At 46.4% G+C, this 18,018-nt stretch overlaps 1 protein-coding gene across 3 annotated transcripts in view; it reads right to left on the bottom strand.

Moving 5' to 3' along the window:
* Positions 1–17,813, bottom strand: part of PLCD1 (phospholipase C delta 1) — a 56,258-nt gene extending 38,445 nt beyond the window's left edge. For 2 of the 3 annotated variants that reach the window (XM_033002850.2, XM_033002851.2), the window contains exons 1-2: positions 8,434–8,701; positions 3,461–3,625 (exon numbers count right to left, since the gene is read on the bottom strand). In XM_033002850.2, the coding sequence (XP_032858741.2) occupies positions 3,461–3,625; positions 8,434–8,614 (346 nt within the window). In that variant the 5' untranslated portion in view covers positions 8,615–8,701. Of the gene's footprint in view, positions 1–3,460; positions 3,626–8,433; positions 8,702–17,484 lie in introns of those variants that run through there. The other variant, XM_033002852.2, reaches the window with a different exon arrangement.
* Between the last annotated feature and the right edge of the window lie 205 nt (positions 17,814–18,018).

Raw genomic sequence — 18,018 nt, 5'->3', positions numbered from 1 at the left:
TGAGGGACAGCATCAAGAGCTTTGCACAAACCCAGGTAGATGACATCAATTGCTCTTCCCTCATCCACTAACACTGTAACCCCATCATAGAAAGATAATTTAAGATAACAGAGAGCAGCAGTGTGTTTATGGGCCCAGTACACAGTTCAGACACAGGATGTAGCAGGTTATGGTGAAAAATGGATTTTTAAAGGTGCTTTTGTGCAGCCCTTCATGCCCAGCACCCTTGTGTTTCTGCTGGAGCCCATCAGGAATTACACACAGGGCATAACATGTTTGCTGGTAAACTGACCATTTAAGATGCTTGGGCCTAAATGGAACGTACTGAAAGATATTGGATCATAGCTAATAAGGAAAACATGAATGATGCTCTACCTGCATAGAAACCATATTGAAATGGCAGCCTATCTCCCCAAAAGCCCTGTGGGTGATACAGCTATGAAGACAGCATCCAATCTAAATTTCCAATTGTTTAAAATAAAGACAACAGAGGACAGTACTGGTTGTACCCCATGTATCTGATCCAGGCAACATCTGTGCCTGTGACAACCCTGATATGTTGGGTTTTTTAACTTCAAGCATCTGAGATTCTTCTGTCTAACTTTGGCAGCCCCCAGTTTTATCTACTAGACACCAGCACACAATGGTTTACAAATAGCTTTTCTGCATGATTATAAGAACAGTAACAGGAATAACAGGAAACTGTCCAAACAGAAACACAACCCTTACCCTACCCAGACTTCACTCCTCTGAGGTGCCTCCATCTGCTTGCTGTCAGCAGTGCTGCAGATAAGATTAGACCTGTTGCTAAAACCTCCCAGTTTCCATTCTGCTCATTGCTTTTCCTTCCTAAAAAAAGGCAGCTTATCTGCAGTTTTAGAAAGGCTTTGTACTGGAGGGCAAAGTCACTGTCTGTTACAAGGAAGGGCGAGGGCGACCCTCTGGAGAGACTCGCCTTGAAGTCCCTGATTCTGAGTATCAAATCATGACCCTGCACTCTTCCTCTGATTTGACCACCTTCACACACTGGACCAAAGGATAAGGTGGACACAGTGATAGAGCCTGCCAGAGGACACAACACTAACCAGGGTTAACCTCTATATACCCAAGCCCAAAGCAGCCTGTTGAAGTTAAAAGCTCAAGAAAGAAACTCAAACCCGGTGACCACTCTGAAAACTTGGGAATGGATGGTCTCAGAGGACCAACAGAGGAGAAAGACTTAGGAGAACAGATGTCTTGGGGTTATGGTGAGGGACTGGGCAGGCATCAGTCCAGTACTCATTTCTCTTGCTGACTTCCAGGTTCAGGTGCCTCCACAGCAGCTGTTGAAAGCAGCCCCAAGGTGGCCCTCCAACCCTCCCGAAAGCTTGTGCCACAACTGCCAGCACAACTTCACATCCTCCCAGGAGCGTGTGGGTCACAGACTGCCCTGGCATGCTTGGTAGGTCAACGTGGCTACCAGGAATGCTCCCGCAGCCAGCCAGGTGTATGGGTGCAAAGCCAGCCTGGACTTTTTTCCAGCTTGCTTTTTCAGAGCAGCGAGGACAAGCTCTGCCTCGACTGCCTTGTCTCCCTTCCTGCTGTCTTGGTGACAAAAAAGGGAATCTTTCTCCGGGGAAAGGTGTGCAAGCATGGAGGCATTATGGAGCATACATGTGGCTGTGAGTCAGTAGGTGACATTACTCCATCTTCACTTTGCACTGAGGACAGTCCCAGGGCTCAGCAAGTTCTTCCTGCAGTGGCACTGCCTCTATCTCAGCAGTGTGGCAACACTGGTTGTGCCCAGTTAGCAAAGTGTATCTTGAGTGTTGTAAATCCACACCCACACAGACACACACTCCCGGCCTGTGCCCAACACCCAGCTCAAAGGATGTGATCTCACTGCCGGGCTTTTATTGCAGCTCAGTATATAAAAAAGTTACAGTCGTGCCAGCTCTCCATGTCACTGCCCCTGCGATGCAGGCAGTGGGTTCGGTTCGACCAGTACTTCTCCAAGTAGACGTCAAGGTCCCTGAAGCCACAGCACAAGGACTGCCTCCCATTTATTTCAGAGGACCAGCTGGGGTCAGGACTGTTGTTGGAGGTGTCCTCAGTCCCCATAATTTGGAAACTGCTGGCTCAGAGTACAGGAAAGAAAGTTCTGAAAGTCGTTCTTCTCAACTCACATCTTTATTTGTTTTACAGCAAGACATTATCTAGGAAAGGACTTTGCTTTTATATGGGGCAGAGCTCAACAGAGCAGGCATTCCTAGGGAGAAAACATTCACTAGGGCTTCTGCGTTTGTTGTTGTTATCATGCATTACTGCATTGGTACCTAAATAGCCAGTCTGAGCTCAGGACCCTGCCATGCTGGGCATGCACTAAGGGACAGCCTCCAGTCCAAAGCCTTTTATAGCTAGATGGAGGAGTAGAAAGGAAATGTGTGGGGAAAGATGCACAAAGAGATTAAATGAGATGCCCAAGGTCATGTGAGAGGAGTGCGGCCATCAAGATTATAAATGAAATGTATTTTGCCCTGCTACCTTACTCCTACTGTAAATCTTATCACTGCTTGTGGGAGGGAGGTAATTTGGAAGACCCACCCTTCATTTAGTTAATTGTGATTGTTACCAAAAAACTTGTGTCAATAACATGGACAGCGTGTTCTACATTTCAACATGCCATAAAATATATTCCACATTATTCATTTACCTCCTGGCTTTACAAGACTGTGATGATTAGTGACAGGGAAATATGTTCAGAAAAATATCAAGTGACAAGAAAAAACAGATATAAACAGAGATAAACAGATAGACACCCTGCCCAATCCCATTTGACTGCACCGTTGGGCTCCTGGTCCCAATTATGACCCCAGGTTGGGCGATGCTGGCACAGAACAGTTTTCCCTGTGTCCATATAATGGTGACTGTCCTATCTGGACTTTTTACAACGGGGTAGATTCTGAGTTTCCAAGATAAGGCTAAGAACAGGCTGTCCTTCCCAGAGATATCTCCTGCCAGCCCACGGATCTCCACATCTCTGTAGTTCCCTTGCGAGGCTTAAATGTCAGCTTTCCCAGGGGCTGCAGGCGAAGAAGTATCCACACCAACAGCCAAAGCGCACCATACCACACCATAGATGCTCAAGCCATGTCTCACACTGAGCATTAGGGCTTGGGCACCAGAGTAACCTGAACTCTTGGTCTGGGGAGAAAACGAGCTAGGCAGGGTTGCTGAGACCAGCACGGCCTACCCCACAACGATTTTAAGCAGTAGCTCATGAGCTTGGGAAATGTGGCCATTCCTGACACGGCAGATTCCTCCCAGCTGTCTCCGGAGCTGACGGCATCAGTTTGTGTGTTACAGGAGGTATGAAGGATCTGGTCTCATTGCTCCAAGCCCTACCTCCACACCGCAAGCAGAATGGTCCTGGTTTGCCCCAAGCACCTCTGTCCCCCATGATGAAGCAAACTTTACTTACAGATCTGTGACTCCGGAGACCTCAGCATCTTCTTCGATTCCTGCCATATGGTTTTGCAGTCCTCCTGGAGCTTATAAAACCGCTCCTTTCTCCAAGAGCCTGACTTCACTTTTAGCAGCTGGCTGCCTTTCAGGAGGAACTTCAGATCCTTGTCATCTTTCAGGCCTGTGGAGAAACAGTACTGGTAATGTTATAAGAGTCAACTCAAGAAATGATGCTTATAGGGTCTTCCCTTCCACAGGACACTAATCACAGACATAGACAGACGACTGCAGTGCAGCCAGGTCTGGAGAGGAACAGCAGAGCAGAGACACCCAGAAATCTGCCCTGCCACACTTTAGGCTCACTAAAGAGTCTGAAGACTTGTACATTTGTTAGATTGAGCCCAAAGACTTGTGTACTATAATTCTCAGGCAGTTTATAAATTATAAATATAAAATATCTTCTAATATAGTCTAATGTTAGGATGCAAACACTACAACAAAACCAACAACATAACAGTAAAAGCAGAGAAAATAAACTTGTATAACTTTTAACTGGAGTACTGTCAGGAACTTTGAAGTAATATCAAATCTATTCCTTTGTGGAAACAGGAATACACAAAGATATCTCTGTTCCTCCTCTGGTAAGCATTCCCCTCCTATCCACACAGGAATTTTGAAGATCAGTGTCATGAAGCTTAGGACATACACAGATAAGATTGGTGACAGGCAGCATCACTTCAGTAAGGTAGCAACCATGCTCTCCTCATTGCTCAGCTAGTATAGGAGAGGACCTTTATCTTTCTTACCCTGCTAGGCCATCACAATGCCAAGTAATAATAACCTGACCTTCTGGTTCCAGGAACTTCAGATTTCACTTCTTAGCCTAGATTCAGGAATGCACTTTGACATCTAGAGAGGGAACAGGCATCTACGGAGACTTTGAAAACACAGATTTGGCATTCTACATGGTTTTGAATGCCTCAGCAGTATATGACTTCCACATACTCAAATACCTTGGAGAATCTGTCCCTCAAACCAACCATTAATTACAGATCTGGAGCGTGTGGGCTGGGGAGGGTGAGAGCATGAAACATGAGAAACACATCTTGGGCTTTCTGTAATAGGCACCTTGCATCTCTCTGACATTGCATGAAAGGCTGGTTCAAAGCTGGTGAAACAGCATTTAACTCTGTAGTACTGACCAAGCACATCCTGACTCAATGGGAGTTTTTGCTAAATTTATCTTGACAATGTAGATAACCATTTGACTACTTGCAGACACCTGACACTCACATAATGAGAAAATTCCCAATGCTACCTAAACATAATGTGGGGTTTCACAAAGCAGAAATCCAGGTTAACTGCTTTACGCAATAACGTTTATATTGCAGTGTGGCATTCCCCTCTGACATTGGGCTTGTTCCTCTCTGGAAGACACAGCTGCCTTGACTTGTTTTTTTTTTTAAACAGGGCAAGGCAATAAATTACCAAGCATCACTTCAGGCCTGCTCGAAAAACAAAACCCAGCATGAGATCTAAGTGTCCAAATCCCCAGATTCCTGAGAAACCATGCAGGAAACTGAAGTGCCAGGTGTTGCAGCACACCAAGGTGGGTCATGATGGCAGCAGCAAAAAGCAGCACCATGAGTTGGTAACTGGGATACACTGGCCTAAAGAGAGCATTTTAGGCTGCAAAGAAAGCCTGAGATCTCCATCAGAGATAAATGTTAGGGGTGTTCAGTGTCCTCTCAGTGAGCCACTCATACCATTTTACTGGTTTTACACATGCCAAGGAACAGCATGGCCAGAGCTGAGCCTGGCTGAGTCATCCAGAATTGAAAGCACCACAGTGGGAACTGGAGATCATGAAAAGGTGGCTGTCTTTTTCCTCTACATTCAATTAACTATCTCATTAATTAAGTGCCTTCCTATGCTACAACATCCCCTGGACCTCTCAGCTCCTGTCTGGTCTGGAGGTTCCGAAGAAGAGAATTTGAATGCTTACTCTGGAAACCTCAGAAAGAAACTCATGGACAGAAGTGAAAAAAAAAAATCTCCTGCAAAGCACAGGAGGATGAAAGACTGACAACAGCTAGGGGATCTGGGACACCCTCCTGGGTTTGCTGAGGTTCAAGCATATCCAGGGATGACAAGAGGCCAGACCACCCAGAGGAAAGACAGACACCACAACAGCTTCACAGGTCCTCGGCCTCCTGAGTTGTGGTGTTAAGTCTTCCCCTTTGAGGCAAATGTCTTCCAAGTGCAGAGAAGGTAGCACAGACTTAGGGCTCACTAACACATCTGTGGTACCCCTCAAGGTTCCTGGAGAGGAAACAAAACTTCTTCCTTCTCTCTATTCACCCACAACCTTTCTGTTCTGGCTCCCAGGCTCATTCCTTCTCTTTCCTCACATCCCAACCATGCAAGGCATCATTATGGGACTTGGAGGAGGACATGCCATCCTAGGGTGACTTGAGGAGGAAAGCAGGAAAACCATCAATTCCTTTGGGTGCCTATGTGCATAAGTGTGTAATGAGAAATCCCTGTTTAACTGGGGCATGTTTCGTTACACAAACACTGCATGCAGCGTGTGTAACGTGTCATGCTACCTGGACATCCCAAATGTAATCGAGGCAAATCTGGATGGGCAGAGGCAGTGGTCAAGGGCAGATTCTCCTCTTCCAGGCTTGATCGACACAGGTGGGACACAAGCTGGAGCTCAGAGCCTTTCACCCTGCTCGCTGGCACAGCCCAGTCAATGCATTAGTGTTGGTCAAAACTCCCTTTCCTCTTTAGAGGATCTAACTATAGGATGGGAGCCACCCTCCCACTCATCCTTTTGTGGGCATCCCACTGTGCCAGAGGACCAGGCCAGGTTAAATGACTCAGCAAAGGAGGCCACTGCGCTTTGCAAGAGCAGGAGGGAAAGATGAGGTGGGATGGTGCATGGTGAAAGCAAGGCAAAGATCAAAGGTGGCAGAGAGAGTCAGAGGGCAGTGAGAGAAGCCAGGGAGGGGATGGAGAGAAGCTTGCCTCTAGGAGATGGTGGGCTTGGCCAGCAAAGGGCGAGAGGGCTAATCATGGGTGTCTAACACCTCCGTCATTCCTTTGATGTGGGAGGCCTTTCAGATAGACAGCAGCCACCCAGAGCTGACCTCCGCCGGTGGTGACCCCAAATACTGACTGATGCACCCAATGGTGGGCCCGGAAGAAAGAAGGGCGTCCCCTTAACCGGGTGGGCACAGCCTGTTTCAGGCTTGCTCTGTGTCTGTCTGGCAGCAGTTCAAGCTCACACAGCTAAACTGCCTGGGAAAGAGGGCCAGTGATTTGGGCCCTGTCTCCTATGCTCAGTCCAAGCACTGCCACAGACTCTTTAGATGACCTTGGGTGAGTCACTTAGCCTCTCTATTTCTATCTACAAAGCACCAGCATTTTGTTAGGCCAGAGATGGAGGGGAAGACGCTCTGATCTGCTGATACAGGAGCTACAAACACACCTCTGATCTGCCAGTGGGACATTACTCTCAGTTGGTCATTTGAAATGCTTTCCAGAAAAAAAAAAGACACCTTTTCCCAGCTGAAATCTCATTTCAAGTTTTATGCCTGAACCAGCTCCTGAGGATTTCAGCCTAACAACCCCGTGGAGCTGAGGAGGCTTGCGGTCCAAAGCTCCATCTCACAGCAATGGAAACTTCTGTGAAAGAAACTAGAGGCATCATACACATACATCATTTAAAAATTGAAAAACACTGTGCAGCAGGACAAGGATATTGGTTTCCAACTATATAATAACACTAGGCATGAGAGGCACAATCATCACACTGAAATAGATGTCCAAATCCTGCCTGACATATGTGGCAGGATTGTGTCTTGCTTAGCATCCTCTGTGAAATACCAAATACATACTTGGCATGCGAAATTGCAGAGGGTTTCAAGGGTCAGCCCCTCTCCTCGCAAAATATCAATCACACACTTTCTAAACAGAATATATTTAGTGTGCAGTCATGTTTAGAGTGAAAATCATGTTTGGCAAAGGTAGGAGTGCCTCAAGCACGCTCAGCACTGCAATAACAATGAAGTTAATATACTGCACTATGAAGCTTTAGACATTAAGATATCAAATATGTTAACCTTTGTATTATCCATCTCAGGTTTACAGCAAGCAGGAAACACAATAAAACAATAGCTGTCACGGTAGAAGTCAGGCTTGGAGTTCACTAAGGAGATAGAAAGATGTCTATAGAAGACAGTAATAATCCATATTTCTGCATCACGCACTTGCAAATCTGTTGATCTGATACAAACACGGTAATTACAAATGCTATAAAACAAGCCTCCTCCTGCCTTCTCTCCCTCTCCCACCTGGTTTAAGAGCAGACATAACTCAGATTTGCCAGTTTAAAAGGGCAGAAAGCCTTTCTGATAAAATCCAAAGAACTCGTGTGGGTAAATGGCGATTTTCCATTTCCACCTGCCCTCTGCAGCCACGGAAATCAAGGGACCCGCATCCACTTGGGCTTCTCTCCAGAGAGAAGGAACCAGCAATGAGTTCATAGCCAGGCACAGAAATTATGAAACTCCCTGGGTTTCCTCTTTCTTTTCAACTGATGAATGCAGACCTCTGAGCGGTTCCTCAGGCTCTTACAGCAACTGGCAATACACCACGGAGAAGTTGTAAAATCAGGCAGGAAAAGGGCACTGCCTTCCCCAAACACCCTCAACCAGCGACAGATCAGAAAGCCCATCAAGAGATGTGGAAACCGACCCTTTGCCAAAGAGGTCCCATTTTCTTTGATGCCTCAAACGAAGCGGTTTACACATCTGGCGGGTGGTTACAGGCGAAGGAAAGGAAAAGAAACCTTAGGAGTTTAAAAATAACTTTGGAGTTGCCTTTAGGGTGGGGCACTGCCTCTGCACAGGGAAAAGAGGCAGGAATGAGGCGGCTGCCAGCGTGTGGAAGCGCCGGGGGTCTGGCCGGCTTGTCCCTTACCCAGTCTGATGCCGTTCAACGCGGCCACTCTACGGCTCTGCTCCCGCAGGACGTTTTCCTGGGACACGCTGCGCTTGGGCTGCCTTCGGAAGCACTGCATGATCCTGCGTGGGGCTTCGGGGAGAGGCGTCGGGAAGGCCGGGGGGGAGCCCACGCCAGCCCTGCGGGGATCCCTCCGCATCCAGGAGCCGCCGGCCTGCCCCGAAACCCCGGGGCTCCACGGAGGGAGCCCAGGCAGGGAAGGGCAGAGCCTAGCTGGGGGTGGGACTGGAGGAAGGCTCTCCTCCTGCTTTGCTCACCAGCACAACGCTGGATGCAAAATTACACCGAGGATCCTGCCGGCAGCTGCCCAGGTAGAAGGAACAAGTTTTCCTACAGTCATACGCCAGTGGGTTTTTACGGATCGTTTCCAGGGGCTGGAGGACTCCCAGATAGCGTCCGTGGCTCCTAAATCTGTGCCCTGGGTTTGTGAGCTCAGCCTGCCCACAACCGCCGGGATCAGAGAGGGCTCGGCTCCACCCTTTCTCTTCTGTGCAGCGCTGCTCCGTGCTGTTCCCACTGGCGGGCAGGGAAGAGGAAGCGAAAAACACCTTTTAGCCAGGGCAGACGTAGCCCCAAAGCAGGTCGGAAACTGTGGTTTAATGCTCTTCGTTTTCCACCTTGAGAAGAGCATTTTCCTACCACTCTGGAGAGTGTCTTCTCTGCCACCGATTTCCTGTACGACTTGGGTGAGTCACCCTGCATTTCTACATAGCTCGGGGTCTATTCTTGTAATTCAAATTCATCCTGCAGTCTGGTGCAGGGATTAACCCCCACCAGTGGCTTAACAAGTCACTGATTGCCCAGAATCAGGGAATAATTCAGGTTGAAATGGACCTCTGGAGCCCTCTAGTTCAGCCACCCACTAAGTCACTGATGGGGTCTCCTTCAAAGATAGATCAGGCTGCTCACAGCCCTGCCCAGGTGGGTTTTGGATATCTCTAAGGATGGAGATTCCACAGCCAATCCAGATTCCTGTTCAAGAGCTCGGATGTTCTTAGTGAAGAATTTGTTCCTTATGACCAGTATAAATTTTCTTTGCTGAAATGCATGACCACTGCCCACTGTCCTGGCAATGGCTGGGACTACAATCCATCTCTTCCCTAGCCATGACCCCTTCTCTGGTGAAATACAGCAGCTATATTTATTAACCTGTTCCATCCTAGGTGAATTTACAGACCTTGTTACCAACTAGGTTCTTTTGTCATTGCCTTTGCTAGCTGCTGCCCTGCCAGGCAAGCCGAGGGTGAAGATACTGCAGGGAGAGGGAGTCAAGCTGGGGTGAATGTCCCTTACTGCAGAACCAGCGTACGCCCGAGAAACCTGACAGCGAGCCACGTGTCACCGTTTCTGCTGGAGACTTTGTCGAAGGCTCTCCATCACCAGCCCCCTCCTCATATTCAGCACAGGTTTTAGAAACATTCTCTAGTTCTGGTATCTGGCAATCCAGCCGTCTTCCCCTCCTGTCTCCACATTTTGACGGAAACACTACCAACACTCACAGATAAGCACAGAAGACTGGGTTATTTGACCAGCACAAGGACAGGATCAGAGTCATTAATCGCTGCCATACGCCACATGTAAGAAACTCCACAGGGACAAGGCAGAGCCATTGCACAGCCTTGAACAGCAGTACAACCGATAACACCTTATGAACACATAGCAACTGCAAACCACAGGCAGCAGAGGAGAATAAACGTATTTTCTGGATGGGACATTGCTGAACATGTCAGTAGGTGTTTAAGGAAAGACCTCCAGCCTTTTCTGAGCCCCCTGCACATACAGGGGCTGTAGCACTCCCCTGGGAGCTGGGATCTTTGTTTTTGCCCTAGCTAGGAGATGGGCACCATCATGTAATGGCTGGATGATATTTATTAGCTAGCAGTCTCTGAGGACTTCCCATATTTCACACTGTACTGGAGATGATTGATATCATTAAAGGAGTGGGGAAGAGAGTCGTCTCCTGTATTTGCCTTAGAAAAACAGCTTGCTTCTGTGCACCAGCTCTCCTGTCCAGCAGCAGCCAGAGTCCCATAGGGATCAATTTGGGAGCACACAGAGCCCCTCTACTTTATTTTTTCATTAATTCCTAATAAACAGTGCCAGTGACAGCACTGCTCAGAGCTTTCTAGGCCCTCAGAGAACATTTTACTGTACTTAACTCTGAAGTTTGCACATATGCAAAGCACTGGATTGGCGTTCACCGAGTTTAGATACTTCCCCAGAACAGCAATGTGTGAGTTTTGCTGTTGTGAGGGCTTCAGAGATGTTAGGCAGTAAAAATCAGTTTGTTTTTAAAATGAAGATGAGAACATTGGTCCAGGAATGCCCTGCTTTGGGAAACAACGGATCCGGATGTCTTGTGGTCTTGAGGTCATTTAAAGACAATGTCACGTCTCACAAATGAAGCCTGATGGATAAGTGTAACACTGGGGGTTTCATGGCATTGCTTAGTGATGTTACATGACGCTGTGTCACGCTCCGGTGCTGGAGGAAGTGATCCTGCAAATGGCTTAGGGACAAATTCTCTAACCCTTATTCACTGCAGGTAACACCTGACTGGGTCTGAAGCCTGCAAACACTCAAGCATGCAATTTTACCCATATGACCAATCCCACTGAAATCAATGGCACTCATCACATGAGTGAAGTTATTCATGTCCCCGTGCCCGGGATCAGGGCTGTGCTAATCATCCTATCAATTCCAGCGGGATTACTCACACAGCAAATGGAAATCGATGTGAATGAGGATGCCAGAATGTGGTCCCAAAGTTAGCAAAGTGCTTTAATATCCAGGAAACAGGCACTTGATATAGAAAGGCTGTAGAGTCTAGTAGGAAATGGGCTATCTAAGAAAACTGTTAAGGTACAGGCTGCTCTTCAGACAATTTTCCAAAATGAATTAATCTCCATCACATCCTTATACGAAGGAGCTAAGGAAGCTCTATTATCATTTCTCAGACGAAGAAGCAGGTTAGTTTTGAGCTCTTTGGGGCTGGACCTTTTCTCCTGTCACCACCGCATTTGGGCAACACTAAAAGTGGTGCAACCCTAATGCTGATGATAGTCTCTTTACACCACACTTACACAAATGACATGACAAAACTCAGCTGCTGATTTGCCCAGACTTGTGATAATTTAGGACTGGAATGAAAATACCTGCGCTGGGGATGACCTCACCACTTCCCCATTGCATCATGCATATGAAGTAAATTACTCAATTATGACTAGCAATGCCTATGGCAGTTACATAACAAATAACAAATGTCATGTTAAGGGGAGATTTTCCCTCTAAAGAGACCAGAGGTTGTGCCTTGTTTTGTGTTTTTACCAAGAAATAAAAATTATGTCTATTTTACATGATGCCATTCTTTGAAGAAACAATGTAATTTCATCTTCCCTCCCAGGCTCCCTCACAGTGAAATTCAATAGAATTATTTTAATAAGAGTAATAGCACAATCAGGGTATTGCTGTGCATTAATGAACTGCAACGTCTGCCCCTACATATTCCTAGTCCTCAGCAAGCGTGAGACCACTGGATCCAGGCAAACTCAGAATCAGTGAGTATGGAACAGCTGTAGTTCAGCTGATCTGTCGTACCACTACAACCTTCCATCACTTGGTAGGGTGATGGAGCACTCAGAAACTGAAGTTCCTGATGGTAAATAAAGTTTGAGGATTGTTTTTGCACACCTAGTGTAAGGAATATTGTCAGTGCAGCAGCCACTTGGAAATAAGCACAACCAGCAGCACTGTGCAGCAACTGCTGTTTGGAAAAACAGAAAACCTGGCAAGTGATGAGGATTTAGTGGGTTTCTCCAGTGCTTTTGCAGATCACTGATGTTACCTGTGAAGTGTCTCTGTAGAGGCCTCTTTTGTCATCTGCCATCACCCCATGGTTATATCCAGCCTGGCTTCTGTATCAGCTCTTTAGCAGCCCTGTGCCTGGGATCAATGTGGTCTCAGCAATGGCAAGTAGACTTCTAGCTGAGACCCATCTGGAAGGACAGGACGGTAAAGCTCCTTCCATGTCTGCACAGTCCCACCTGCCCTTCCCTTCCCTCTGGAGTCCATTCTTCACTTCATTCATGCCCTCTCACGTCCTACCTGTAGAAACCGCACTTCTTCCTCCTTCCTTGCTACCTCCAGGACACGGCTCGCTGCTTTCAGCTTTACTCTCCCCGGTCACACCTCACATCCTCTGAAGACCAAGCCTTACTTGAGAAGAGCTAGCTTCTCACCACCAAAAAAAAAAAAAAAAAAAAAAAAAAAAAAAAAAAGAAGCCAATGGCTCCTCTACACCAGTGCTTCCCTTCTTGTTCCCTCCAGGGAAGTGGGGACCAGAGTGTGGGTGCTGAGACCATAAGTATCAGTCCATTTCTGGCCAAAGGTTTGGGTGCTTATTTAGAGTGGGTGCATCTCGAGTGCATGTGGTATGTACCAAGTTCCACCTTGTGGTGACACTGAGAATGGGCTTCTCCACAAAGGCCGGGGCAGCATGAGCAAACCTCCTTCTCTTCCCTTCATTGGTTTTCTTTGCCCATTCTACTTCCCTTCCAGGGTGCTTGAGAGGTGCAGAGTGACCTTAAAGTTTCATATACGAAGCGTTCTCCCCAAGTATCATGTTGTGGCTGTCCTTCAAATCACTGCCTAAAACCTTCCTCCGCTGGCATGCTGGCATGAAGACGTACGATGGGCAGGTTTCTGGTGCACTGAGATCAGCACTGTCACCCTGTCCAGTATTTCTCAGCCCCACTTTCTCTCTGTATCCTTTGGCTGTCTCACCCTGTCTGCAAGGTCTCTGGGAGGAGAACTGGTCCCTCCTCCAGCTCTGTTCTGATCAGTCCATGCAGCCCAGCCATCTTTCCCCAAAATAGGCTGGCTGTATCCAGACTGACTGACGGGAAGGATTGCAGGCCCATGCTACGTGCTAGCTTGCTATGGATCAAAACTGTGCTGGCAGATAAATGGTGCAGAGCCCCGGCCCTGGTTTGTACAGCCTAAGCCAAGTTGCCTGCTCAGACATTTCACAGACCATTCAAATTGTGACCTTTATTTGTGAAAATCTTCATGAATCTTTCTGCCAGTCTGGGTCACTCGAAGGGAACTTGGATCTGTGCACAGCACTGGCTGTGACCCATTGAAAGCTACTGCCCTGTGCTCTTAATGAAATCTAGGTAAAACACCTAACTGAAGTTCATCACACTCAGGAACTCAAAACCAGACTGAAGGTTTAGTTCAGTCCTTCCACTGGTCCCTCCATCATTGTGCACGTAGAGATTTGGCTGCTGAGTGAGAGGCACTAAAGCAACACTGGCTTGCAGTAAATTATAGCTTTTCCAGTAGCTGGTGTGAAAAGAGAGGGAAGAAAGTAATTGAAAAGAAGGATATCAACTTGATGGATAGGACCAGGACCAACATCCAGGACCACTCATGCAGCTTAGTTGCCTAACTAAGTCATGTTTCTGAGCACATGCTGATGAAGATGTTCTCTTCGTAAAACCAAAGTCAATTGTATGTGGGTCCCAACTCCATTGTTTTAAGGATTCTCTTGACATTTTCGTCAGGAGCTGAAATTTCTTCCACAGACAAAATGCAGGTCACTCTCACCATTCTGTAGCAGGGCAAAATTTGTGCAATAATTAAATTGCACAATTGAATTATGCAAAACTAGGGAAAAAAATATTTTTTTTCCCCCTAAGTGATTTATCTGAAATTTCAGCACTCTGTAACTTTAGCCAAAACCAGCCAATGAGACTTATTGTGCGGTATCTCAATACAGGGCTTTAAAAGGTACCCATGTGAGGGGCAGCCCAAGGTGTGAGAATTTCCCCACACACATTGTCTAAACTGGCTCATTCAAAGTGTGGAAGTATCTTGATTTAGAAGAAAATGTGGCAAATTCTTCTCTTCTTGCATAAAGAAAAAGAGAAACCTCTGTGTTTAAGCAAACTCTGTAGCCTTCTGTTCTGGAGGGCTTGACTGAGTAAGAACAGAGACACTCCACCCACGGTAAGGACCTAGGAGACACATGGGCTGGAGGTTTGTCTTGCATTATTTTGATATCTACAGTGCACAGAACAAGGGACCAGGAGAAGACAGGATACAACTCACCCATCTAGATCCCTATAAGCCTAAAATTTCTTGCAGATACCTACGTTTAGCCAGATGAATCCCACCCTGGATGATCAAATCACCAAGTATTTGTCTGTAGCTTTCCTTCATAACTACCTGTTTATATATTCCAATTTCCCTGCAAATGAAACTTATCTTTGATCCCAAATCATTGACACCTTTGGCTCCCAGAGCTGCCTATCCAGTCAGCTGCGTGTCCAGATCTAGCACAAACCATCCCTTCCCCACACACCTCTCTTGCTTTTCCCTGTAGTTGGCTGTATCCTTTCATCTCTGCTACCTACAGCAGTTTTCCAAGTGACTTCATTTCCTCCTTCCTCCTCTTTCATTTCCTCATTAAAAACTGTTTTCCCCCAAGCATCTTCTTGCCTTAACTCATCTGCTTTTGGGCCTGATGTTGGGGCTTTGCACACTGGCAACAATCTCAAAACTAACTGTAAGCTTTAGTTTTACTAAAAGACATTGCTCAGATTGGAAATCTAGCAGCTTCTGTGTCAAAATGAAAAAAAAAAGAAAAGACCCCAAAATAATTTTACTTGTCCTGTCTGATAAAGGGACGAGTTGCATGCTTAATGTACTGAGAAGTGTCAGTATTGCAAATTCTCCTGCGCTGCTAGAAACGATGTGGCTCAAAAACCACCCACGTAACACATCAGGCACAACCTCCACTAAATGGGTTGTGCTAGGAGCATTTTATTTGTCGGAACAGAGATCAAAGTCACTGGCTACTTCAGAGCAGATCCCAGCTGATCCCAAGTAGCATTATCTCCACCCACAGAGGTTGAAGCCCAGAAGGAGCCTCCTCAGTGCACCCAGTTAAGAAGGGCAGGTGGAGATGATTCATTTGGAAATGTAAATCTATAATTTAATCATCAGAACTAGCTGACAGAAGAAACAAGGAAACGGCCTGTTTTGTAGGATTTTACTAACCCTTCCCTGCTGATTCTCACCCTGGACTGCGACAGAGGACATTCCTATAACGGGCCTGTGGCATTCCCTGCACAATGCTCACAGTGTATTGGATGAAAAAGCCAGTGTATAAAAATAAAACATAGTACAAATTAGCTTTTCTATAATCTGTGTGAGCACAGGGGCTCCCAGTTCAGAAACAAACCAACTTCATGAAACAAGAGAAAGATTATTAATAGCCCACAGAGCCTGGCTGATCCATTATGTACTAAATGTAGATGATCCTTTATAAAATAAGCAACGAGAAGCTCATCCAGCTGAATTAAACACATTCAAAATAAAAAGCACAGACCACTAAATCACAGCAGCTGCTCTAGCTCTACAGACAAGGGAGCATGTTCAGTTTTCTTCCCAGCACTCAGATCTCCATCCAAATGCAGAGTAAACAAACCTATACGAACTTTTCAGAAACTCTTATCTACAGTAATACCCACTTCTGCCACCAGGAGATATTTCAGGTGTCTCCTACTGACTGCCAGATATTTTGCTGAGACTGAACGATGTGCCTGTGGTTAATTCCAATATGGTAAATAGAGCTGTTGTTGTATCTAGGGGGGGGGGGCGGGTGTGAAGGGAGGGGGAAAGAGAGAAACTGAAAGAAAGTAACTGAGTTTCAGTGTACAGCCGTAGACAAAACATATCTATAAACCATAGTATCTGAGAAATTTCTGACAAACTACATACCACTACTCTGATCCTGCTAACAAACCAACACGTGAGCCACTTTTTTTTGTCTAAGTAGTCTGGCATTCAGAGTGACTTTGGCACTTGTGTGTGTTATGTGTCAAGGAATTTCAGTAAATACTTTTAAAAGCTCAGCTCATTCAACACTTGTGTATTTTTTCTGCTTGAGACAAGAAAATAGATTAACAAACATCCACTGAATTCTTCTTGGTTCTTAACCCCAGAATACTAAATACTATTCACTGAAAAATGACCCACGGACCAGAATAGGAAATATTTTAATAGTTCCAGATGTATTTCTTAGCATTCTTTCCCCTGTGGTTGTATAATGAATGAGATACCCACAAAAAAAGTATAACATTAACCTCTGTTTCACCTTCCTGTCAGATTTCTAGCACCTGGGAAAATCAGAGGGAAGATTTCTTGAGCCTGGGGGAATCTTTTCACATTTTTCCTGATAAATCTAAACTGATTATGTTTATAGTCAAACACTTATTGTCTATTAGTTTATTTATTCTTTAGGGCTCATCTATAGTAAGAAAGCACCTATCTCATGAAATAAAAATAAGCACTGTAGACCTTTCTCACTTATGTGGGATCACAATATCCCACTTCAATCTGTAGCTATCACAGCCCTGAGTTGTTCCTGCTCATTGGAGTAAGTAAAATACAATGAAGAGGTAACAGAGCAGTATATTAAAGTCAGACAAGGGAATGAGGGATGTTTCGTTACCCTGTCTATCAGACAAGCCTCCCAGTCTTGGTACCAATTCAATCTTCTTAACTCTCACTTGTTGGAAGGGCAGAGAGGATTTCTTCCTTTTTAGAAACATTACTTATTTTGTACTTAACATTTATAGGTCTTGGGGACAGACCCTGAGCCTAAGCAATTTATTCTGGCTCTGCTGTCTTTACCAGAGCCCAGAGAGTTTACTCAGTTGAGTATCCATCCCCCTCTCTATTTCACCATAAAGGGGAGGGGATTTGGATGAACTTTTCTGGACTTGCAGACACTTATCCAGCCAAGACACCCTTCCTACCAACACAGCTAACCCTATAAACAGAGAAAAATCTGTCACCTCTCTCTGTAACACCAATTAAATGCTGCATTACTTCCAAATGAGAGAATGAGGAGGCAAAGGAGAGAGGAGAAGAGAGGGGGGAAAATAAAGCTCTTGGGCAGGATAAAAGAGCTGAAATGCAAAGACGTTTCTACAGACTTACTGTTGCAAGCGAGGAAAGTGCCATTCAGTTCCATTGCTGCAAAACAAGCCGATGCGCAGCAGCAGAAAGGGCTCCGGGAACCAGCTGTGCCCAGATGTTAGCGCTGGCGCGGGGTGGAAGCCAGACCCGCGAGGCTCCCCCCTGCTCTCTGCTCCAGTAATCCCCAACGTCAGCTCCCTTCGGAGAGGCCTGCTCCTTCCCCTTGGCTGGAAATGCGTCTTTGCTCTGACTCCTCATTTATTTCTCTCCCTCATCCGCAGGCCACCGCCTGCCCAGCGCACCGACTGAGGCCAAGCGCCCGAGCCCCAGCGCCGCGCTGGCCCTGGCTCCTCCCCGCTGAAATCTGGCGTCTTCACCGCTGGCCCAGCCTCCTGCATTTTGCTACCGCTGCAGCCTGACAACGATGCTTTTCTTCCTGTTGCTGGCACATTTTCGCACTCTTCTCCTTTCCGGCAAGGCTTCCAGAAGGCGCCGAGTCCTGCAAATCTGTCCTTCGTGTTCCCCAAATCGAGGAAAGGGCCTTGAACAGATAAC

Source organism: Tyto alba, unplaced genomic scaffold (genome assembly GCF_018691265.1).
Source record: "Tyto alba isolate M040663 unplaced genomic scaffold, T.alba_DEE_v4.0 Super-Scaffold_38, whole genome shotgun sequence".
In the NCBI taxonomy this organism is placed as follows: domain Eukaryota; kingdom Metazoa; phylum Chordata; class Aves; order Strigiformes; family Tytonidae; genus Tyto; species Tyto alba.
The sequence above is the reverse complement of the archived record's forward strand: the minus strand, read 5'-3'. Positions and strand labels throughout refer to the sequence as shown.